Source organism: Epinephelus moara, chromosome 2 (assembly GCF_006386435.1).
Source record: "Epinephelus moara isolate mb chromosome 2, YSFRI_EMoa_1.0, whole genome shotgun sequence".
NCBI classification, from domain to species: domain Eukaryota; kingdom Metazoa; phylum Chordata; class Actinopteri; order Perciformes; family Serranidae; genus Epinephelus; species Epinephelus moara.
The window spans coordinates 31,255,429-31,276,939 of NC_065507.1; the positions used below are offsets into that span (position 1 = coordinate 31,255,429).

General features: G+C 39.8%; 2 protein-coding genes across 2 annotated transcripts; both read left to right on the top strand.

Annotated features, from left to right (window-relative positions):
- The first annotated feature begins 1,200 nt into the window (after positions 1 to 1,200).
- On the top strand, positions 1,201 to 14,803 carry prcp (prolylcarboxypeptidase (angiotensinase C)). Its single transcript, XM_050071033.1, has 9 exons — positions 1,201 to 1,683; positions 6,716 to 6,856; positions 6,940 to 7,041; positions 7,270 to 7,451; positions 7,830 to 7,987; positions 9,121 to 9,293; positions 11,124 to 11,291; positions 11,400 to 11,587; positions 13,737 to 14,803. Exons 1-9 carry the CDS (start codon positions 1,504 to 1,506, stop codon positions 13,966 to 13,968), a joined length of 1,524 nt encoding a protein of 507 aa, XP_049926990.1. The 5' UTR covers positions 1,201 to 1,503; the 3' UTR covers positions 13,969 to 14,803.
- Positions 14,804 to 18,261: 3,458 nt separating this feature from the next.
- On the top strand, positions 18,262 to 20,241 carry LOC126403703 (protein FAM181B). Its single transcript, XM_050066431.1, has one exon. It carries the CDS (start codon positions 18,441 to 18,443, stop codon positions 19,401 to 19,403), a length of 963 nt encoding a protein of 320 aa, XP_049922388.1. The 5' UTR covers positions 18,262 to 18,440; the 3' UTR covers positions 19,404 to 20,241.
- Positions 20,242 to 21,511: the final 1,270 nt, after the last annotated feature.

Below are 21,511 nucleotides of genomic sequence, written 5' to 3' on the forward strand. Positions count from 1 at the left end.
TAAATGTTGCAGATCCTCACAGTGACCACAAGAAGGCAGTGAAGACTCGTTATTTTCATATTGCAAAAAAATTAAATATACAGGTTGTCACCAGCATTTAGAATTATGATGAACTTTACGTGAAAAAAAAACATGTCTTTAGATAAAAAAAATATATATATTAAAAAAAATACACATACAGTTGCATGTTTTATATATATTTATATAGAAATTTAAATTTATATAAAAAAAGTATATGCAGTTTAAAATTACATAATTATTATAGTCATAATTACTTTTCACATAATGAAAAATACAAATATCTGTTAAAGCTGTTAAACCTGATAACTGGTTAAAAAAAAAAAAAATAATATTAGACTAGTTGCTTCTCATATATACAATGGCACTTTGGCATTATATGTATTATATATATATATATAATACATATATTGCATTTATTGTTAATATTATCTTTTATTTTTATATCTGAACTCTTCCCACTTTGTAATGCAACTTAAAAAAAATATTTATTGGAGAAACAAAGACAGTTACATTAAAATAATTTCCACACAAACCTGTCCATATATAGGAATAAAAAATAAATAAATTAAAAAGTAGTACAGATTCAGAATACTGTATCGTCGAAAATTAAATTTTATCAAACACATAATTAGTTTTAACTGCCTTGCTCTTCTTAAGACCATATTGTTATTGTTGTCTCTTCATTATACAAAAAATAAAAAAATATCTTGTTCTCTTATGATGTTAAAAACAAATAAAAAAAGGCTTTATTCTGTAACGTAATTGTTTGCCCAGTTTTCCTTGATATATATGAATTTATTCAATATATAGGATATTTTATGTTGGATATTTATTAATATAATTTATAATTTAGTGTTTTATAATTTATGGTTCATACATAATATAATATTCTAGTTTACCTCACTCTTGACTTAAATTTTCCGGTATAGACTTTCAAAATAATAGCTCACAAATTAGGGCACAGCGTAGTTGCACACCGTGACATCATAAAAAGGATTTAACGCTCGAGGCAAACGTTTACAGGCCTCGTTAGTGACAGGCGAGTAAAAACGAGGCACAACAAAACACATGTTTCAGGTTCACTTTTGCTAAGACAGTCCATTTCGAGCAGATTTCGAGCGTAACATAGAGGTGCAGACTCAGAACTCAGCTTCCCATCAACCCTTGCGAGCGTCTTCACAGTAGGGACCATCTGCCTTCTTGTGACCGCAGGCCGGCTACAGTAACATTAAAGTTGTTCTAAAGGTGGTGAAGGCGTTGAATCAGGTTGTTCCTGTCGGACAGCGAGCTGCCTCTGCTCCGCTGCTAAACATAGGTCACATGCTGTCTGACAACACCTCTCTGGATTTGCTGACAGGCGACTCTCACTTCCTTTCTCTCTACGGGACAGGTCTCTCCTTCCCACTGCAAGCAAGCACAGATCACCTCACTGTCATGTGCTGAAGATCGGTGTGTGGTGAGCTGTGTTTGACAGTAGCAGCGATGACGGCTGGAGTCAGGACGTGTGTTTTGGGCAGAGCTGCAGCTACCTGCATCCTAACGCTGTGGCTCGGCTCTTTGCACGTGATCGCCCTCAAACCAAAACTTTTCACCAGGCTCGCTCGGTCACCTTCCTCCTCTGAGACCCCCATCAGCTATGAGACATTTTATTTTGACCAGAAGGTGAGTTTAACATTTATCTCTATTATTTTTAACACCATTTGTCTATGAAAACTATTTTACAGATATGTTATACACTGGTTTCTTCCTCTTTTAGGCCTAATCTTTCAGTTTCACTTCACTTTTAAATGTTTTGTTTGTTTCCTGTGAGGGCTAAATTTAATGGTGCAGAAAAGTAATAATTCAAATAGGCTATTCCCATTTTTAGCCTGAAACATTAAAATGATGCACACTATAATGACAATATAATATTTAAAAAACCTCAAAACACAAAGCAATTTCCTCAAAATATAATTAACTGTATAATGTGATAATTACTGACTCACTACTACATGCATAGGTGTAGATATCAGAGGGGCACAGGGGACATGTCCCCCTCAGTATTAAAAACGTGTGCATTTGTCCTCCCCAATTAATTAATGAAAGTAGAAGGACAAAATTTAAGACATTCACACCATGACTTGATGCAGACCAGGAGGCAAGAAATTAACTTTTTGATGGTCAAATTTTACCCCACTTCCCCCATTTTATACCTGCCTAACCCTCTATTATATCAGTACCACACCTACACCTTTGATTACTTGTGCTCATTGTTTGCTGTTTACCAATTTCTGCAGCACTTGCTCTTTCTAAAATGCAATGCACTGAATTCTGTAGAGGTTGTTCATGTGTTGTGTCGGCACACAATAGGTGTTTTCCCCCCCGGCTTCCTGTAGTGAAGGGAAAACTATCACAATTGGCTCTGTTCCTGCCAGCAGAACTGTAACTATCGCTGCTGGCTCCCTGCCTAAAAAGGTCTCCGGGGCCCAGTGAATGTGAAACACTTTACCTCAGGGGGGTTTGAGAGATCTTCATTCAGCCTTTACATCCTCCATTTACTGTTACTTCATGGAGAGTCAGATTACATGTTGAGTGTATGTTGGTGGTAAAAGCAGCATCACGTTAGTGAACTCATGAACTTGACTCATACAATCACAAGAGTGTGCTCGTGGCATATTCCTCTTCCTGCAATCAGGGATATTGTGAAAAGCAAACTCAAACAGTTTGACCATATTTAGGGACTAAACATGTTCAGTCAAACCTCGTAGTCATGGTACCTGTTTGTCTGTATTCACCCTTAAACTTTAAACTCTGTTCAATGATTCAGTCTGTTTCTCAGCTAACTTGGACATTGGACAGCTTTGCAAGCACTTTCTAAGATCCATGTTTGTAGACACTGACAAAGGACAATCCAGTCCATAAGTAAGTAAACAGAAACAATCCCTGATGCTGTTTGAACCAACGTTGTACAAGTTAAAGTAAAAGGATTAATAAAGTCTTCAGAATAACACGCAGATTATTATAAAGTGACTATAACCAAAGCACTGAATGTTAGTATTTTTAGAGCCGTAAATATTTGTTGATTTATCACTGCAGCTATTTTGATAAGAGATTATGTCAGGTTGATGGTTCCAAACTCCCCAGTGTGGGGATTTGCTGTTTTTCCTTGTCTTAAATTACAGTAGATTAAACATCTTCATGTTTGGACTGCTAGTTGGACAAAAGAAGACATATGATGACGCCATCCTGGGCTCTTTTTTGCATTTTATAGAACGTTTAATCCATGAATCAAGAAAATAATGTTGTCCTAAGTTAAGTATTTGCAATCTGCTGATAGTTTAGATGCCCAAAATAATATTTGGGTTAGGAGACAATGCCCCACACCTGGTCCAACCCACGCCATCCTGCCTAATCAGCCACACTGATAAGAAGACAGAGACCATTTCCTGCCCTCTGACATCCATTGTCTTGTCTGATGTGCTTCCTTTGGCCCATCAACAAGAAATTGTTTGCTTCATCTTGACAAGTACGACAAATAAAATCCTTAACGTCCACTTTTCAGCACCAGCAGCAGGTCTGCTGTTTTTTTTTTGTTTTGTTATTTCAAGCTAAAGAATCATCAATCATGCTGTCTTTTTCTACGCTCTCGATGGGACAAGCTTCTGTAAACAGAGCACCAAGTGATCTAGAAGAGGAAATCCTCTTGACTGCATTTTGCCTCCAGACAATAAATGGAAGTGTCCTTTAGCATCCTCCAAATTAACTGTTGTAGTTAACTGGAGCTTGCGCATCGGTTGTTTCCTGCATGTCTTCGTTTGCTTGGCTGTAACAAAACAGATTCAGTCTCTCCTCATGTCCAATAGGTAAAGTTCTGCTCCAGTAGATGTTCACTGTGTGAAGTGAATTTTAATGGGAACAAACTACTCGAGTGCTGCCTGCAGTCACCACAGGGTGGCACTACTCATCAGGGTGTGGATTGGTTATGAAACCAATCTCATAGGTTTTGTGATGTGCATACTGAGTGGGTGCAAGTGATACAGTACTCACCAGGGGTCTTGTTGGTGAAGCACTTTGTACATTCAACCACTTTAGTTTGGCATGTAGTTTACAGGAATATTTCTTTTTGCATCGCAAGAGAATTTGACTTTGAATAATTTAAGAGTTCCACTCCCAAAATCAGATGTCTACCATTTTAAAACCCTGCTATGAATAAGAAATAACAAATAAAACACACCTTATTTGACTTTTTAAAAGACATTAAGGAACAAAGACGCTTTGATCACAAAATTCTAACATAACACTTTAGATGACAGATACCACGGACTCTTATTTTGCTGCCAAACTGCTGAACTTTTCCTTTAAACTGTCTCATGGTCCCCTCACACTTAAAAGCATTGCCAAGCGCTAAGGAGTCGAGGCTTGAATGAACACATTGAGGCCCCCGAATCTTTTTGGTGTCACTGGCTCATAAAATTGCTGCCTCCTTTGTATCCACTGAGGAGGGAAGTGAGCGAGGAGGGGGGAAAAACAAAACAAAAACATTTTGTATTAAGTGTTGGTGCTGTTTCAAGGGTTGGACAACTCGGCAACCTCATGGGGCCGTCTTCGCTGTGAAGTTGTTGGTTTCTCTCTGCTTTTGTTTCATAAAGAACACAGGGAATATAGTTGAAAGGGGAAGATACACCAGAATCCCTGAGGTTGGATGAAAGGATATCTCAGAGCTTGTCTAAAGTGGAACTAATGTGGCATCCCTTAAACTGGCTCCAACATATTTTAATACAAATTGGGGCTAATTACGCTAGGATCCAACCTGGACACTGTCATGTCACAACACCATAGCTGGCACAGGGCCAGGTATCCACTGATCATACCCTGCTCAGAGCTGGACTGCATGCTCCAAAATGCTATGTATAGATTTTAACATCAATAAATGATTGCCACATTGATAGATCTGGGTATCAGCACTCAATATCTTGAAATTATTGGCTAGAATAACCCAATACCAAGTAGTATCTAAACTTCTCAAGTCAAACGATACCTGCATCCGATTCTTTTTGTACCCAGATCTAGAAAAATTGACTCTTTGTGTGGTTGTGTTCTTAGATTTAAAGGTACAGTATGCAGGATTTAGTGGCACCTAGTGATGAGGATTGCACATTGCAACCAGCTGAAATTTCTCCTATGTGCCAAGCATGAACTTCTGATTAGGATTCTTTCAGTGATTATTGTTCAGGAGGTTTTTACCAGGTGTCGAACGATCTGTAGAGGTGTCTTCCTCTTCAAAACAAAACACGCTGGGTGATTTCAGCTGGTAAAAACACTAAACAAAGCAGTTTCATGTTACAAATCAGTGTTTCTCTGATGCTGTTCAGCTCTTAACAGATAGGCCACGAGCCCAGCATCTGCTAACGTGTGCTCACCTTATTTCTCTGATAAATTTAAATCCAGACAATCAGAGGGTTTGTAGTACTTGGAGCCAAATTATTCTCAGAGGTCTCTTCCTCTCCAAAACAAACAAACCTGGTGATTTAAACCACTAAAAACACTGAATAAAGCAGTTGCACATTAAAAAAGGTGTTTTGTCTGACATTGCTTGGCTGGTCATGGAGGGGCTACAGCTACAGTTGCTGACACTAAATTGTGAAAACACAATTAGCACCATCTAGAATCATAGCAGTACAACATGGTGGATGAGGAATCCGCTCCCTATGTAGATATAATTGGCTCATTCTAAGGTAACGAGAACACAATGATTCTTATTTCCAGGTTATTATACACCAAGGAAAACATATTTAGTACATTATATTCCATTTTTTCCAATATATCCCCCTTAATCATACACACTGAACCTTTAATTTGACCCACCTCACCAGCTACTACTCCTACAGTCTGTCATGTGGTAAATTAGAGCTCAGTGTATTTGAAGAAGTTGGCAGTTTAGGGTGACGAGATGCTACCAAGTGGTGGTGATGGTGGTGGCATTTTACGCCATTTACATGATGGGTATCAAATGAAGTTGGAAAATAACTTTCAAATTCTGTTTGTATTGGTTCTGGTATCATAAGTTTCTAAACAGTACTGAGCCTTACATATTGGGTGTTCTGCCAACAAGTGTGACCGATGCACAGGAGACATTTACATTTGATGTTTTGATATTTACATATTGCACCTTTAAAAGGGAACTACACCCACATTTAGAATTCATACATGTTATTTTTGTGGTATAAGGCAGTCCAGTAATTTTTGAAAACATGAGCATCTCTCCCAAAGCCAAAAACTAGAGTGCTAAAACTCAACTTTGTGATGTAAACAAGTATAAAGTCTGGAGCTGCTCCATAGCAATGAAAATAGAAAAGATGTTATAGATGACACTGAGAGCACCCAGGGGAGTGTTCTGAGTATATGGGTGCATTTTCTGGTACACTACAGTAGAATAAAGCTTATTTGGGTATGAAGAAGAAAACAAACATTCTTGGATCAACAAAATCACACTCCTATTTGCTCATATTTGCAAATTTGATTGAACTTTCCTAGGCCATGGATTTAACATATTGGAACTCTTAATTTAGGTGGTGCTCCTCTTCAAAGTTCAGGCGCAGGTGCACAGTTCAGCTACACTGAGACTGACTGTGATGTTTCTGATCAGTTTGTGTGTCTGAGTCCATGTAAGATCATGCACTCATTTTAATTGGTTTCCTATTTGTATTTGCTACAGATTGATCACTTTGGTTTCCTAGAGGACGGCACCTTCAAACAGAGATACCTTGTGGCCGACAAACACTGGCAGCAACCTGGGGGACCTATTCTGTTCTACACTGGCAATGAAGGCGACGTCACCTGGTTCTGCAACAATACTGTAAATATCCCATCTGCTACCTGGTATTTACACTGCATGTAATCCTCAGTCTGATTCAACACCTGTCATTGTTTTCTCTGTAGGGCTTCATGTGGGAAATTGCGGAGGAGTTGGGTGCCATGCTGGTTTTTGCAGAACATCGTTACTATGGAGAGTCCCTGCCATTTGGACAAGAGTCTTACAGTGTGAGTTAAGATGCAGTGTTACACACGGAGTACATCTAAGTCTGATGAAAATCTGATTAAATATGCTTGATTTCATGTTCTTAAAATCTATTTTTGGATTCCCAGCTAGTAAGACATTAACAGTAACAACAAAACTATGTCTTATATTTTAAGATTTTCACTAATACGTATTCTATTTTCAGACAATTCACTCTTAATTTTACAACAAACCTTGTCATTTGCTTGCAGGATAGCAAACACCTGAACTACCTGACATCAGAACAGGCCCTGGCAGATTTTGCAGTGCTTATTCAGAACCTGAAGAGCACTATAACTGGAGCTCAGCACAGCCCTGTCATCGCTATCGGAGGTTCCTATGGAGGGATGCTAGCTGCCTGGTTCAGGATGAAATACCCCAATATAGTTGTTGGGTAAGATATGAGTGCATTTCAGGGGGCTTCAGGATGGATTTTCCTAAAGATGTAGCAGGCAGTTTGCAGCTCCGAAGAAACAACAGTGCTCATGTTTACCTAACTGATTCGTCTGTGATCTTTCATTGAAGCCAGCAGGATGAATCTGTAGGGCCTATTTTCTAATCTGTCCATGGACCCTTACCCAGAGGCACGGCAGAAGTATGAAACATTAGACTTACATAAACATGAACACCTCTACAGCACCTTTCTAATCACTATGCTGCCCCAGCAAACATGTTACACAAAGTATGTAAAGATTAACCAAGATAATGGATGTGCAGCTTGTGTAATTTTGAGCAAAACGTTGAAATTGTTTTGCCTCTCATTGTATTTCAGAGCTCTGGCAGCCTCCGCACCAATATGGCAATTCCCTGGGATGGTGCCATGTGGAGACTTCTACAAAATAGTCTCACAGGACTTTGCCAAGAGTGGAATTAACTGTGATGCAAACATCAGAAAGTCATGGAAGGCTATTAACAATGTCTCTTCCACTGGTAAGTCGTACAATCATGATGGCTTGATTTATCTGTCATATTTTAGGAAATACAGAGTTATTTAGAATGACACATGAAGCATGTTTAATCTCATATATGAGGATTTTAAGAATTTCTACGTTAGTCTGTATCATCTACATTTGTGCCCTAAAATAGTTGTCTCCTAAAGCCAGAAACCAGACAGCTGTTACTAGAACTTGTGTCACTACTGGGTATAAAGTCTGGAGCCTCTCACACAGGACAGATTTTAATGTATGAATCCATAAAATTTACAACCTGCATAACTCAAACTATCTTTGTTCTTTAGTATTCTGTTCACAACCAAAGGAGAAAGTGTGCCTGCATCATTTTCACAACCTAAACTGTAGGAATAAGCTTGATTTAATTGAGTTAAATAAAGCCCTGTGATAGTCTGGTGACCTGTCCAGGGTGTACCCCCGCCTCTCGACCAGTGTCACCCAGAATGGACTCCACTCCATTTTCAAAATAAAGTTTGATAATATCTAACAGAATCAAAATTAAGAGAAGAAATTATTCACATGCCATAAGTACAAGTACTGTAATAGCCTGGTATTTGTCATTATTAATCAAAATATAATTGTTTAGGGAAAACATTTGGATGATTTTAGTCCAGAAGCTTCAAACAGATGGATGATGGTTGTCATCTTGTGTGTATGTTGGCTGTTTTTTGGTTGCATCTGTCCCAAAATCTTAAGATTCTGAGTACTGTAGAGAAGTTGTGGTATTTGTACACTCAGTCATTTTCACTTCTGTGTTTCTTGGTGAGGTTTTCTATCACCATGCTTTTCTGAAGGGACGTTTTCTGTGCATATTCTAGATAAAAAGAGTATTTTCTCCTTAAGTTTGAGCACGCTGTCACTTAAAACACGATAAGATAATGGTTATTTTATTAGCATTCAGCAGCTAAAGCTCTCATGAGGAGCCATGGGAGCTGTAGTCGTTAAACGCTAACAAAACCTTTGTTTTTATCTTGTTTAAAACAGCAATGTCAGTGTTAAATTTTAGGACCGAGCAGTAAATATGAATGCAGATTACAAGAAAAAGGAATGAAGGGAAGGAAAGAAATTATTGATGTAATGACATTAAGTTATTTTTTACTCTCTTTCAACAAGCGTCGGGTCTCCAGTGGCTGTCAGAAGAATTCAGTTTATGCTACCCCCTTAAAACCAAGAATGATGCTGTCGGCTTCAAGAGCTGGCTTCAGGAGACCTGGGTGAATCTGGCGATGGTGGACTACCCCTATGAAGCTGATTTTTTGCAGCCGCTTCCTGGCTGGCCGATCCAGGTGCAAACTTCACTATGATACTATATCTAAGATTCTAAACAGTGTTTTAAAAATCCATCATGGACCAAAAAATGATGCATAAAATGTTCAACTTGAAAATGATTTACAGTTTAATGTATTTCCTTTATTGCACCTTTAAATTTTGTTTGTCTTTGGTTAAGCGCCTGACTTGGCCCGACAGCCTGTCCTTAATTGAAGTGAATGTGTGATTCAGCCGATTGTGCTACAAGTGTTTGTTGTAGTCTTCCAAGCTTTTGTTTACAACAGCTGTCAATTAACTTCATTAATATTCATAAGGATCTCGTTTCTTTTCGATTTTAAGTATTCTTTAGATGAGCAGCTACAAGTAAGCCACCATTCCTTTCTTCCGTCGTACCAATGGTCCTTTCATTTGCACACTCCGTCAGATCTCTGAGGTGTTCCTCTCAGGACACTCACATGGCACCACAGAAACAGGACATTTGCCCAGAGCAGCTCGTGAGGCCATTAAAACAAAGTTTCACCGCTCTCATTTGAATGAGATTGTAACAAATACTTCTCTAGACACTTGAAAAAATCATCGCATAACTTGCCAAATTTAAAAAGAAATGTGGCTGATTTTTTTTAAAGTCTCAACATTACAAAGTGTTCTTTGTTTTCTTGTTAAAATTCTTGTGACAGTGTCGCTGCTGTTTTGCAGAGGCTGATAGACTTGGGCGCAGTGTATTCCACCAGTCACCTTGGCATGTCACGTGCATAAACCAAGCTCTGCTGTTGACCCCCAACTCTCTGCTTGCTGCTTTGACGCCCCACCAAGCGCCTCATACAGCAGTCTCACACTGAAACTTTTACCAGTGTGATACATTTTTTTGTCTGTTTGTTTATCGTTTAGCCTCTGAATAGACCCAGGAGCACCATGCCAGGTGAAATAAACACTAAATGGTCATTTTGAGTTTTTTGGCTCCTTGCCTTTAATGTATGCGACCCCTATGGGTGGTTTAAGCGGTTTAGGCAGTGGGTGCAAAGAGGAGCTTTTTTAATGACAAAGCTAATGTGATTATCTGAGTGAGTGTGAGAACGGGGTATTGAGGGCTTAGAGGAGGGAAATCTGTTGGCAGAGATGAATGTATAAGCCTAATCCTATCTGAAAAGTAAGGAGAAGATGCTTTGGAGCAATTGCAGTGTTTTTTTTCTGTTTTTTTTTCATGGTATAAATCTTTGGTTGGACATGTCTGTGGCCCTCCTCATCCATCGACCACCAACTCCTCCCCAGCCGACAGACAAAAGCCTTAGTAACAGACTCCACACTAGCACAGCTCCCCTCCAACCTCCGAACAAGAAAGCCCAGTTTCTCTGCCTCACAAAGAGCGCAGAACAACAGCCAACTCCGCTGCTGCAACCATAACAACACGCAGTGAAATTAAACAAAAGCTGAAACTCAAATATTTATCATCCACGCTATTAATTCTGAGAAATCAACCGTGGTCAAACAAAATAGTGGTAAGGAGGAAACCTTTTAAATTTACATCGTTTACATCATTGGCTTTGAGTAAATGGACATTTTTTTCCTCTCGTGCCAAGATTAGAGCCATAAATTCAAGTTCATTCCAGGGAATTTCATATGCAAATCAGGCGCCACCACTTTTTATGTGGAAAAACACTTTATGGGCCACGAGAAAGCAATGTGCAGTCTTGTAAACAACTCGGATATACAGTAAGGGAATTAGACATTTATGTTTTTCTCTTTAATGTTAATTTAAAAATTCATGCAGCTTGCCTAAACTGTGATGTAATCACAAACTTTCAGTTAACTCTTTTGTGTTTTGCTTTTTAATATGTTATATTTCCAAGGTGGTGTGCAAGTATCTTTCCTTGGATTCCACTGTGTCTGACCAACAGCTGCTGCATGGTGTGTCCCAAGCAGCAAAGGTCTACTACAACTACACCGGAAGCGCTCCCTGTCTCAACACATCTCAAACGGCAACCAGCAGCCTCGGTTTCCTTGGCTGGTTTTACCAGGTGAGTGCAGGCATCAGTCATGTCATGCTGAATAAATCGCAGCACAGATGTGTCAGTGGGCAGCTTCACCTGTCATGATGAATACGTGTTCAATCCCTCAATTCCCAGGCCTGCACAGAGATGGTGATGCCCATGTGCACAGATGGCGTCCAGGACATGTTTGAACCTGAGGAGTGGAACTTCCAGGCCTTCTCTGATGAATGTAATGGCATTTTTGGTGTCAGGCCACGAGCTGACTGGGCGGGCACAGTCTACGGGGCGAAGGACATCGCCGCTCACAGCAACATCATCTTCAGGTAAGCATAGCTTGTAAAATGCCAGGCTTAGGCAGAGAGTTTCCTGTGTTTTCTGGGTTTGTCTGTGCAGTAAGAGCCACTAAAAGCAGATTTGGACAGGCTTTTAATGCAGATAAATTAACAGTACCCGCTTGGCTACCTGCAGGAGGCAGACAGGCCTATGTCAAACTTAAAATTAAATAGCACTGACTCTAATGGGGGTCAGTCAGAAACACTGAAGTGGCTCTTGTTAGGTTGACAACCACATAGCTGCTTTTGTCAAGCTATAAAAAGGTGTGACAATCAGAAATGTAGTATGTGAGTTTTCAAAGCAACTCAAATAAAATGTCATGACATATGCCAATCACTTAAAAACAGCGTTGACCAAAAGGACCAGTAGTTATAAGCTTTAAACTGCTGTGGGGCATTGACAGGCACTGACATATAACTTCAGAGGACCCACAGCACTGGTTTAGTTACTTAAAATTAAAGTTTTAAAGTTAAGTCAAAATTAAAGTGTTTTATTATTTTGTGTAGCGCGTTGAATGTTGTTTTTACTCTTCTTAAAATGTTCTGAAAATGGGATTTTGAACATTAATATAGCAGCAAACAACTATTTGCTGTGTGAAGATATAGTTGAGTAATGGTGACCTGAGCAGAGAATGAAGTCACACTCCCTCTGCGTGTGCTGTAATCCGAGCTTTACCTAGGTTTTGTAGCCAGGCTGGCCGTGCGTGCATGGTATTCGATGCGAGTCCATCCCTTCATTCCCAACTGGCTAGCTAATCACTACCGCTCTGCACTATGCTCAAAGGGCAGTTCCCCCTCCAGGTTAACACTGTTATATCTGTCAGTACTGTTAGAAGATGTTAGCACTATTAGAGCTGTTGGCACCCTTAGTGTGGCCAGCACTACTAGCTGCCATTTTGGCTCAGCCACCTCCATGACATCAGAGTTGAGAGCCGTGTGCAGGCAATCCTGGCACTCTGAATGTCATTATTTTTTCACCTCTCCCTAACAAACAGCAAGTGAGCGAACTTTGGCAGACGGAGTATGATAAATTATCCTGATAAACTACAAGTGACAACAGTATTCAGGGAGCCTATTGAGCCCTGAGCAGGCCTGAGGAACAGCTTGCTGTTACTGAAAATAGTTTGGGGATGTGCAAAGCTGCGCCAAAATAGAGCCAGGGTAAGCGGTTTCTCAAACAAGCAACACATTGCTTAGTCTGTTCGCTGACTCACAGAACAGGTAAATGTTTTACTGTAGGCCAAAATGGAAGTTAGCCTTACCCTGGTTCTCTCGTCAAAAATCCAATGGGATCTCTTCATTTGATTTTGGATTACTGCAAAAAATAAATTCTGTGTCAAACAAACATTTACTGTCATGATTTTTGAAGCCTAAATACAATTACCTGAAGTAAAAAGCTAACATTTGGCTATAAACGAACTACACTATGGTCGCATGATTTAACATCCCTACCACAAAGAGGCTGTAAAATCGTGTTTGCCGTGATGATGTTTTGTAGTCTCATGTAGCCACTTGTTAGTAACCGCATATTTAAGACACATAAAAGCTTTAAAATTCCCAAGTGGGGTATATACTGACATGTTTTATGATGTAGAACATAAAATCTGTGTTAACCACAGACTTTATTTCAGGTATTGAACCAAAAACCCGTTGACTGTGAGACGAGGGAACCAGGGGTGCAAAAAATGCTAATTTCCACGTTTCAGGACACATTCCTGGCACACTCTCTTGGGGAAAACTTCACTTGCTCACTCATTCGCATCATGTCCAGTTAGGACAGGGTATCAAGTCTGTACTTTTATTTTTATTTTTTTATTTATTCATTTACTTACTTACATTTAGTTATCATAATGACAGCGTAGCCCAGTAGATAAAAAATGAAAGAGAAAAAAAATTAAATGATTTAATGTATTTCTATATTTGCCTTGTTGTGCTTGAAATGTGTTTTCATAGCCAGTGCACAGAATGCATATTGTGAAATGTGACACCCTGGCAACAGAATGTACGAACAGTTAAACCAAAAGCCACCAATGATGTCATTGTGTGACTCAAAATGCCCTAAATAAACACCCTCATGTGTTGTACACAAGTGTCTGATCATATGTTCTCAGCGCACACTGTCTCTGTTGTTGTGTTTCAGTAATGGTGGACTCGACCCGTGGTCGGCTGGTGGAGTGACTCACAACATAACAGATTCTCTGGTTTCCATTATGATTCCTGATGGAGCCCATCACTTGGACCTCCGCTACAGCAATGACCGTGACACACCTTCAGTCCGCGCAGCTCGGGCGTTAGAGGTGATGTATTTTCGAGAGTGGATCAAGCAGGCTAAAAAGACTCCTCAAACTTCATCAACCCTTGGATCCCAATGATGTTACCCAGCTGGAATATCCATGATATCAAGGATTGCATAGCTTTAATTTGCGTGACGCGGTATTTCAAAGGGTGCTCTCTGCATCATTATGCCAAAGTTTGTGCCTTTTTTAATAACTGCTGAAGATGATTTTTTTTAACATTAAAGTAATGACAATTTTTTATTTCAATTTCAGCACCACTCTTAATTGTAATAGCAATGCCTTAAATCACTTGAGAGCATGTTAATCATGTAGCCATGTTCAATGTTGGTGTATCAGACTGCAGTTTTCTTAGACTTAATGAGACACACTCCATTTCTTTATGCCAAACTCTAAATTTCCAGGGGCTTAAAGACAGAAAGGTACTCTGTTACGGGAAAAAAAGATATGTTTGTGATAACAATGTTGTATAAATGTCTTTCTTTGTTAGTTCAAGTAATCACATTATCATCATCAAAAGACTGGATCATCCTCATTTTGTTTATCTCCAATGTAAAGTTTGCCAAAAACCCATTGAGGCCCTTCTGCCTCCAAGCTTGTTATCTTGTTGTTTGTCAGTGTAACAATCAGGGATACATTCTGAGTTATCTGTAATTTCACATTTTGTCGATTTAATGTTGTATTTAAATTGACGCCCCTTATCTTTTTTTGTTGTCAGTCTTGCTGTTTAGCCATGGTTGTAATTTAGCTGTATTGTTTCTTTACAGATAAGTGTATAATGTGATATGCCTCTTAACACTTAGTCTCAGGAGAAAAGTTTGGCACCAAATATAAAGAAAATCCTTTTTTTTTTAAATGCATCATCTGCACTGAGTGTAATAATAAACTTGATTTGTTACTGTTCACAGAGGAACACTGCCGTCCTTGCTTTTTAAGCTCTCTATTTATGTCTTATCCCACCTTTATTTAATATGCTGTCATTCCCAAGAAACACATCTTCCAGTGAAACTGATTAAAAAGCTACTAATGAATTGTCTTTTGATCGTATATAGATGTAGCGCTGCTCTGCCGAGCGGACTCTTTGTCATGTTTTAGAGAGACTGAGGCTTTTAAGTAACTTCCACCTAGCAGGAACAATTGCATGTGCCTGAGATTTAATAAAAACCCAATCGGAGGAGGCCAATAAAGTGAGTGGTGGGAGATTATTGCAGCTACGCCTGCTGACCTCACCCCTGTGGACCAACCTGTGGGATTCCCCCTGGCACGCATTCATTCACTGGCTGCCATTAAAGCTCTAAATTGTGGCACTGAGGCAGCCCATAGACTCTGGTTTGTTCCCCCCTGCTAGTAATATTATTAATACAGCTCCTGGGGTGCCAGAGAGGTTGAGAAGGGTTGATGGAAGGTTAAGAGTGAGGTGGTGAGTGGATGCAGGGATCGGCAGGGACCAAGAAGTCCTTTGTAGTTCACCATGAAGTCACAGTTGTTTTTTCTTTTTTTTAATGTCAAGGGAAAAGACTCAAATGTCATGAAAACTGAAGACTGATGGACAATGTCTTCTTGCTTTTATTCTTTGAACTATTCTTGCGGATTCCTTCTCTCCCCCTCCTCTTTTAAACCAAAAGTTCCTGACATGACATGACTTTGTGAGGCAGATGGGGAACATGTCCTACACTGGTATGTGGGTTGATTTTCTACCAGGAGACACAAAGCCTGACTTCTTAACATTTTGTCACAGGCTTGACTGGACTGCAGACACCCTAGCAGAAAGAAACATAGCTAAACATGGGGGAGGACGGGGTCTCCACCACTAAATGCCCTCCTTAAACTTTTCTCAGGACTTTGAGAGGTCATTAATTTTGCCAGCCTTTTCTAAGTCTCTGACACCGGCCATCAATCAAAGGTGTTATTAGTATTCTCTCGACCCCAAACTCTGAGCATGTCCCTGCTCAGATGGGGACCACACACTACTAGGAAGAGATTAAGCCTGTGTGTCACATCACGTTGCACTGAGCACCCCGCTCCATTGGGGCTGGGTGCTGCTGAATAAGTAAATTCTCAGGGAAGGAGGGCGTGGTGGTTGTGTTTAACGATATCTCAACAATATAGATCTGTGTACTTAACAATTTGGTTGTGGGAAAGGGCACCGCTGATTACTAATGATTTTCTCCAAATTAAAATTCCCCAAAGCTCCAAACATAATGAGTTTTTGAAAATTCAATCTATAGTTTGACCTCTGTGATTAAAATAAATGCTGCTCCATTACAGGAATTTAAAAAAATAACTTAACAATTAACCTCGCACTTAATGTCTTGAGAGTGGAAACAAGCCTTTTGGTTCGTATATTTTTCCGAGCTGGTCTGCCACAGCCCATCCCCTCTCGCCTTCTCAGCCTTTATGCAACAATAGAAACTTGTTTCCGGGGTCTGTGCGTCAGCCTCTGTGATGTGAATGACCCACCAGCACAAAAGCCAAAGCCTCTAGACTGGAAAAAAAGGGGGGATATAGCTGCCACGACTGTGATGATGTCACTTTGCCAAAATTGTGCTGCTAGCAAAGAGAGAGAGGCAGAATCATGTTGGGCAGGCGTCAAAAGCTAAGCCCTGAATTCATGCGATGTTGTGATATCAGCTGACCTCCATTTTTCTCTACTTGTAGCTCTAATGAAGTAAAAGTTTTGGATTTACATATACAGGCCTAACTATAATCCCAGGTGGAATACGTACAAGTGAATATGCAAAGTCTTTGCACTTCCCCACATTGTTTTTTAATATCAGGAGAGCTTCCATGGCCAGCTGTTACAACAGAAAGATATTCTTCACTTTTTTACCATTTGTAGCTCATAGATTTGAGTTTTTCTGGATTTCCTCTCAGTCACAGACTTGTGTTGGGCCGCAGATAATTAGATCAGTGCTATCACTTTCACTGTCCCTTTTCTCCCCGGGAATTAACATAAGAAAGAATTTTTTTAACAGCCTTAGTCCCTCGCTGCTTCAGACTTTTCTTTTCATCCCTTCAACTCTTAAATGAGTCACTGCCTCACCTCAACATGCACTTTTGTAAGAGGAGGGATCTTCATATAATTATTCAGCTGCAGCATCTCTATAATAAGAATAATAAATGAAGGTTTAATGTGTTTAGATGGAGGCTTCTGCATTATTTGGTAAACAAAAAGAAAATATGCGCAGGGTGTAACTGCAAATGACATGTTTTTATTGTATAGTAAAACTATGTTTAACAGCCCATTCACTTGAAATTCAGTTGAAATTCCACTTAAATTAGGATAAGTGCTGGCAACATAACAGTCTGGCTCTTGGACACATCCTCCGTTGTATTCACCACTGGCCAAGAAACTTCCTGTAAATACGTTATTGTTTACAACAGAAGTTTCATACCCAGGATTTCTTAAGGTCAACATTTCTTCTGGCACACTGAGCCTGAACTGCACTTTATTCCCCTTTAATTTAACAGCTCCGGCAGCTTTTCTAGTTAAATCGACTGTTCATTATTGAGACCCATTTTACGAAGGGGCTGTGAGGTGCAATTTAATGAATCTCTGGCACAAAGCTCCCTTTCACTGCCGGGCGAAGAATAGAGGCTATTTAGACCCTGTAGGGCTTTATGTCAAAGGCAGCCCATAATAGTTGTCAGGCCAGGGCAGAAATTCCCACTGGCCTGGGAATGCACTAGAAATCAACTTTTGCCATGAGCAGATTAAGACACAAGCAAGCAGTTGGGAAGATTCTCCCAAATAGTGGCATCTGTTTGGGCACAAAGATTTTCCCACAGAAAGGGAGCCTTTCTCACCACTGTGTAGCCTTCGTTTAATAGTTGGGTTTGTTTCAGTGCTTAAATGAACAGTAATTAGATTACAAGTTAACTTCTATTTGATAATCCAGACAGGAAACACATAAATGGGCAGGATGATTGAATAGTGGTTAAAATGTGTTGAAACATGAGCAGGAATCACATGAATAATGACACTGATTAGTTGTGGGATATTTAACTTTGATTTAAAAATAATTTGGTGGTTTGTTTAATAACCATATTTAACATGATTTTTTAACATTTGAGAGGTTTTTGTTTAACAATTCTACCCAGCAAAAATACTCTATCCATCAGGATTTTAAAGGCTTTTCTGCTCACTGTTACAGTAATATCCTCCAGTTTCATGAAAGCGTTTTTGGTTCAGAGCACACACAGTTAAACTAGAGGGGGAGAGTTGTGACAGAGGTTATTGTCTTCAACTCAGCAGGGAATTTCAGACAAATCCCTCTTAGATGCAGGTGGTCGGGCACTCGCAAAGAGTTAAGTCCTGCGGTCTCTTTGCCCCTCCTCTTTGATGTTCTGACATCATTAGTCCAGCCCCCCAAAAGATCTCCTTGCTTTCCTCAGAGCCCGTCACTTCTACTCTGGAATGTTTACAGGAACTTCATGAGCAGCATCAGGACCAAGTGTTTGCCAGAGGGAAAAAGACATGCTCTGAAGAAACTTTGGGTTCAGGGATCACAGCGGATGCCACAGGTGTAGCCGCTGGGCTCAACAGAGTAATGGCTGTTCAGACTGCAATCATGAACCCTCAGTTCATGAATTTCTGCTTCCCTGGTTCTGTGATGGAGTACGATGTTGAGAAAAGTCTGGATGGGAGTCTCTTGGGCGAGGCAGAAAATGACGAGGACTACAAAGAGACCACTAGGGACTTGCTGAGCTTCATAGACTCAGCCTCCAGCAATATCAAGCTGGCTCTGGACAAGCCAGTGAAATCCAAGAGGAAAGTGAACCACCGGAAGTATCTACAGAAGCAGATCAAAAGGTGCACCGGCATTATAACACCAGGAAACGTAGCAGAAGCCCCAGTTAAAAGACAGGGTTCCCCCCTGGCTCAGCCCAGCCCTTTGCAGAGCAAAACTCTACCTAAACGTGATGGGGTCCAGGCCAACTTACAGAGCAAGAGCCTGGCAGCTCTTTTTAGCCCTGTGAAGGATATAAGGGGTGAAAAAGCCAAGAAACCACCCCTGAGGCATCGCAATCTGCCCCCCTCTTTTTTCACTGAGCCTGCCAACTGCTCCAAAGTCAGCTCCACATCTGGGATGACGTTGAAGGACTTGGAACGAGGCAATCCTGAGGCTGCAGAGTTCTTCGAGCTCTTGGGGCCTGATTACAGCAACATGGTCAGCGACCAGGACCTTTATCAAAGCATGCCTGTGCGGGTGCAGCCAGAGATGGGAGGCCCTGATCCTGCTTCCTACGATGCCCACCATTTAGTCGGTGGTCTCCTGTACGCTGAGCCCTGGACTAGCTGCTCAGGACCCTCTAAAAAACTAGGGGAGAGCCTGCGTACAGGCCCAACCCAGCCTCCTGTCTACTGTCCCTCTGAGGCTGCCTCTGGGCCCATAGAGGACAATGCACTGTGCACTTTGGCCTTCCCCAACTTCTTCACAGACTGCTCCATACCTCAGGTCACTTATGATTTAAGTGGTGGTTATAACAGAGCTAATTATTCATCTCTATGAGAAACTGACAACTCTGTTCTTAGAAGTGCTGTTAAAAAGATAAAGTTGCTGTGAGAAGTTTAACACTAGTCTAAGAGAGTTACTGTATCATATTTGTTGATCTGTTGTGGCAGTCATATTGCAACTGGATTTAAATATTTTGTATCATCCCCTCTCAACAACATGTGTGACTTTTCCTAAGAGAAACATGACGTCTTTCATAAAAAAATGTCCAAAGCTTCTCAAGTGACTGAATACTTTTCAACACCCCAGTTTTACGACAGTTCTGTTAAATTGTTCCTCACGTGGATATTATTTTCTGTATCTCAGGCAATTTTCTAATGACATTCTGAATGAAAATACATCTGACTTTGGGTATGCTTCAGCTTTGCCAGCAGAGTATGTGAGTCTGTTCATTAGGATGCATCTTATTAATTTGGGTATTTGTTACTGAAGTCATTTCATCCCAACATTTTCACATTTTGCAAAACAAAAACACACAAGCTGCAGAAATAGCTGTTGGTTTAGTACACTAAACATCACTTATTGCTAGAAGATGAGATTATAGAAGTGTTTGTCACTGTTTGTCGCTGCAGCAATCTCTCAGCAAGGCACTTTTTCACTCCTGTAAGTAAGAGCTCTGTGTGGAGACATGTACTGTAGAGGGGGGAAGTCATTTTTTGCTGAAATGATGATGACAACAATGTGTGATGCCGTGTTTGTTTTACAACATTTTACAGCTCAGAAATGATTTCCAGTCAGCAGATTTACCATTTGTATCAATTTTGTTGGAAAAGCCTTAAATGTATCTAGCTATTGTAAGAGGACAAAATAAAGCTGGTCTTTATTACTGGGACAACAGCGTCAGTTTTTGTGTACATCATTAATCATAAGTGTTAAGGTGTGATTATCAAAATACAGGAGGGCAAAAACACTGCATGGAATAATGTCTCTAAAATGCATTTATAGTCTTGTATTTAGGTCTCGTATTTTGTCTTGCAAATAAAGAGGAATTGAGGAATTAAAGTCCTGAACCTCCTTTGGGAGTCAGATCAACAAACTCTATTGAGTGTTTTAAATAATCATTACTTCAAAATCTATTTATTCTTAAAGACATTTTATTGATGCATCTTTGCCCTGATTTGTTCTTATATGTTTTGCTTGTGTTTGTATTTATTTATTCAATGCTTTTTTCATTCTTCTGTAACCGCAAAGCACTGTGTTACCTTGGGTTTGGAGAGTGCTTTATAAATAAAGATGTATTTACTTACTATTAGGAAGCAATCCAGTGCAACTGTCCCGTATTAAACTATGACAGAGTTGAATCAAAACAGAAAACACTAAAGCAATGCTCTGAGCAAAAACAGAACAGTTGAAGTATCTACCGCAGGGCTGACGTATTGCATTGCATTACATCCATCAGATGCTTCCATCATTCTTGTCACAAAGAGTATTTAAATTATATAAGATTTATAATTCACTCTAATATGAATATTAATATATGAGTTGCTTTAAAAGGCTAATTACTGGATGCTGATTTCATACTATACCAATATGTTCTGTGTCTGTTCCAATAAATTGAGATTCCTGTCTCTTGAGATTAGATGTTAGTCAAAAGGGGGAAAAAAAACACCTAACAAATCCGAGGAGTAAAAAAAAAGAAAAGATTTTATAACTTTAGCACATTGGAGAAAGAATCCAGTGCTGCATGATTCATTTTACATTTCCTCTGGGACTGAGAGCCGGCTGGTAAACACCCTGTGCAACATAAACACCTCAAAGTGTTGTGAGATTAGGAAAATGAAAGTTCATGTAAATGTTAAACCTCTTCACATCATTACCCATAATTAACTTTACAACAAACATGTTCTTGTTTCCACTAATGAGCAAAGATGGAGGAAGTGTGACATTCATGTCAATTATATTCCAGCATTAGGCCACCACAGCAGTCCACTAGTTTATTTATTGGCTAAGTGTATAAATATGGGCATTGTGCTAATACTTGCTGAGGATTCATGTATTTCCTGCAGTTTTTACATTAAGTTGGTGAAGCTGAAAACTTTCCATACCATTACCTTCTCACAGGAGGTCTGTCCCCGGAGATTTGAATACCATGACCCAACTAATAT

Coding starts and splice junctions, on each gene's coding strand:
- prcp (XM_050071033.1), top strand. CDS start 1,504: ATGACGGCTGGAGTCAGGACGTGTGTTTTGGGCAGAGCTGCAGCTACC. Junction 7,042..7,269: donor TTGGACAAGAGTCTTACAGT/GTGAGTTAAGAT, acceptor ATTTGCTTGCAG/GATAGCAAACACCTGAACTA. Junction 9,294..11,123: donor TTCCTGGCTGGCCGATCCAG/GTGCAAACTTCA, acceptor TATATTTCCAAG/GTGGTGTGCAAGTATCTTTC.
- LOC126403703 (XM_050066431.1), top strand. CDS start 18,441: ATGGCTGTTCAGACTGCAATCATGAACCCTCAGTTCATGAATTTCTGC.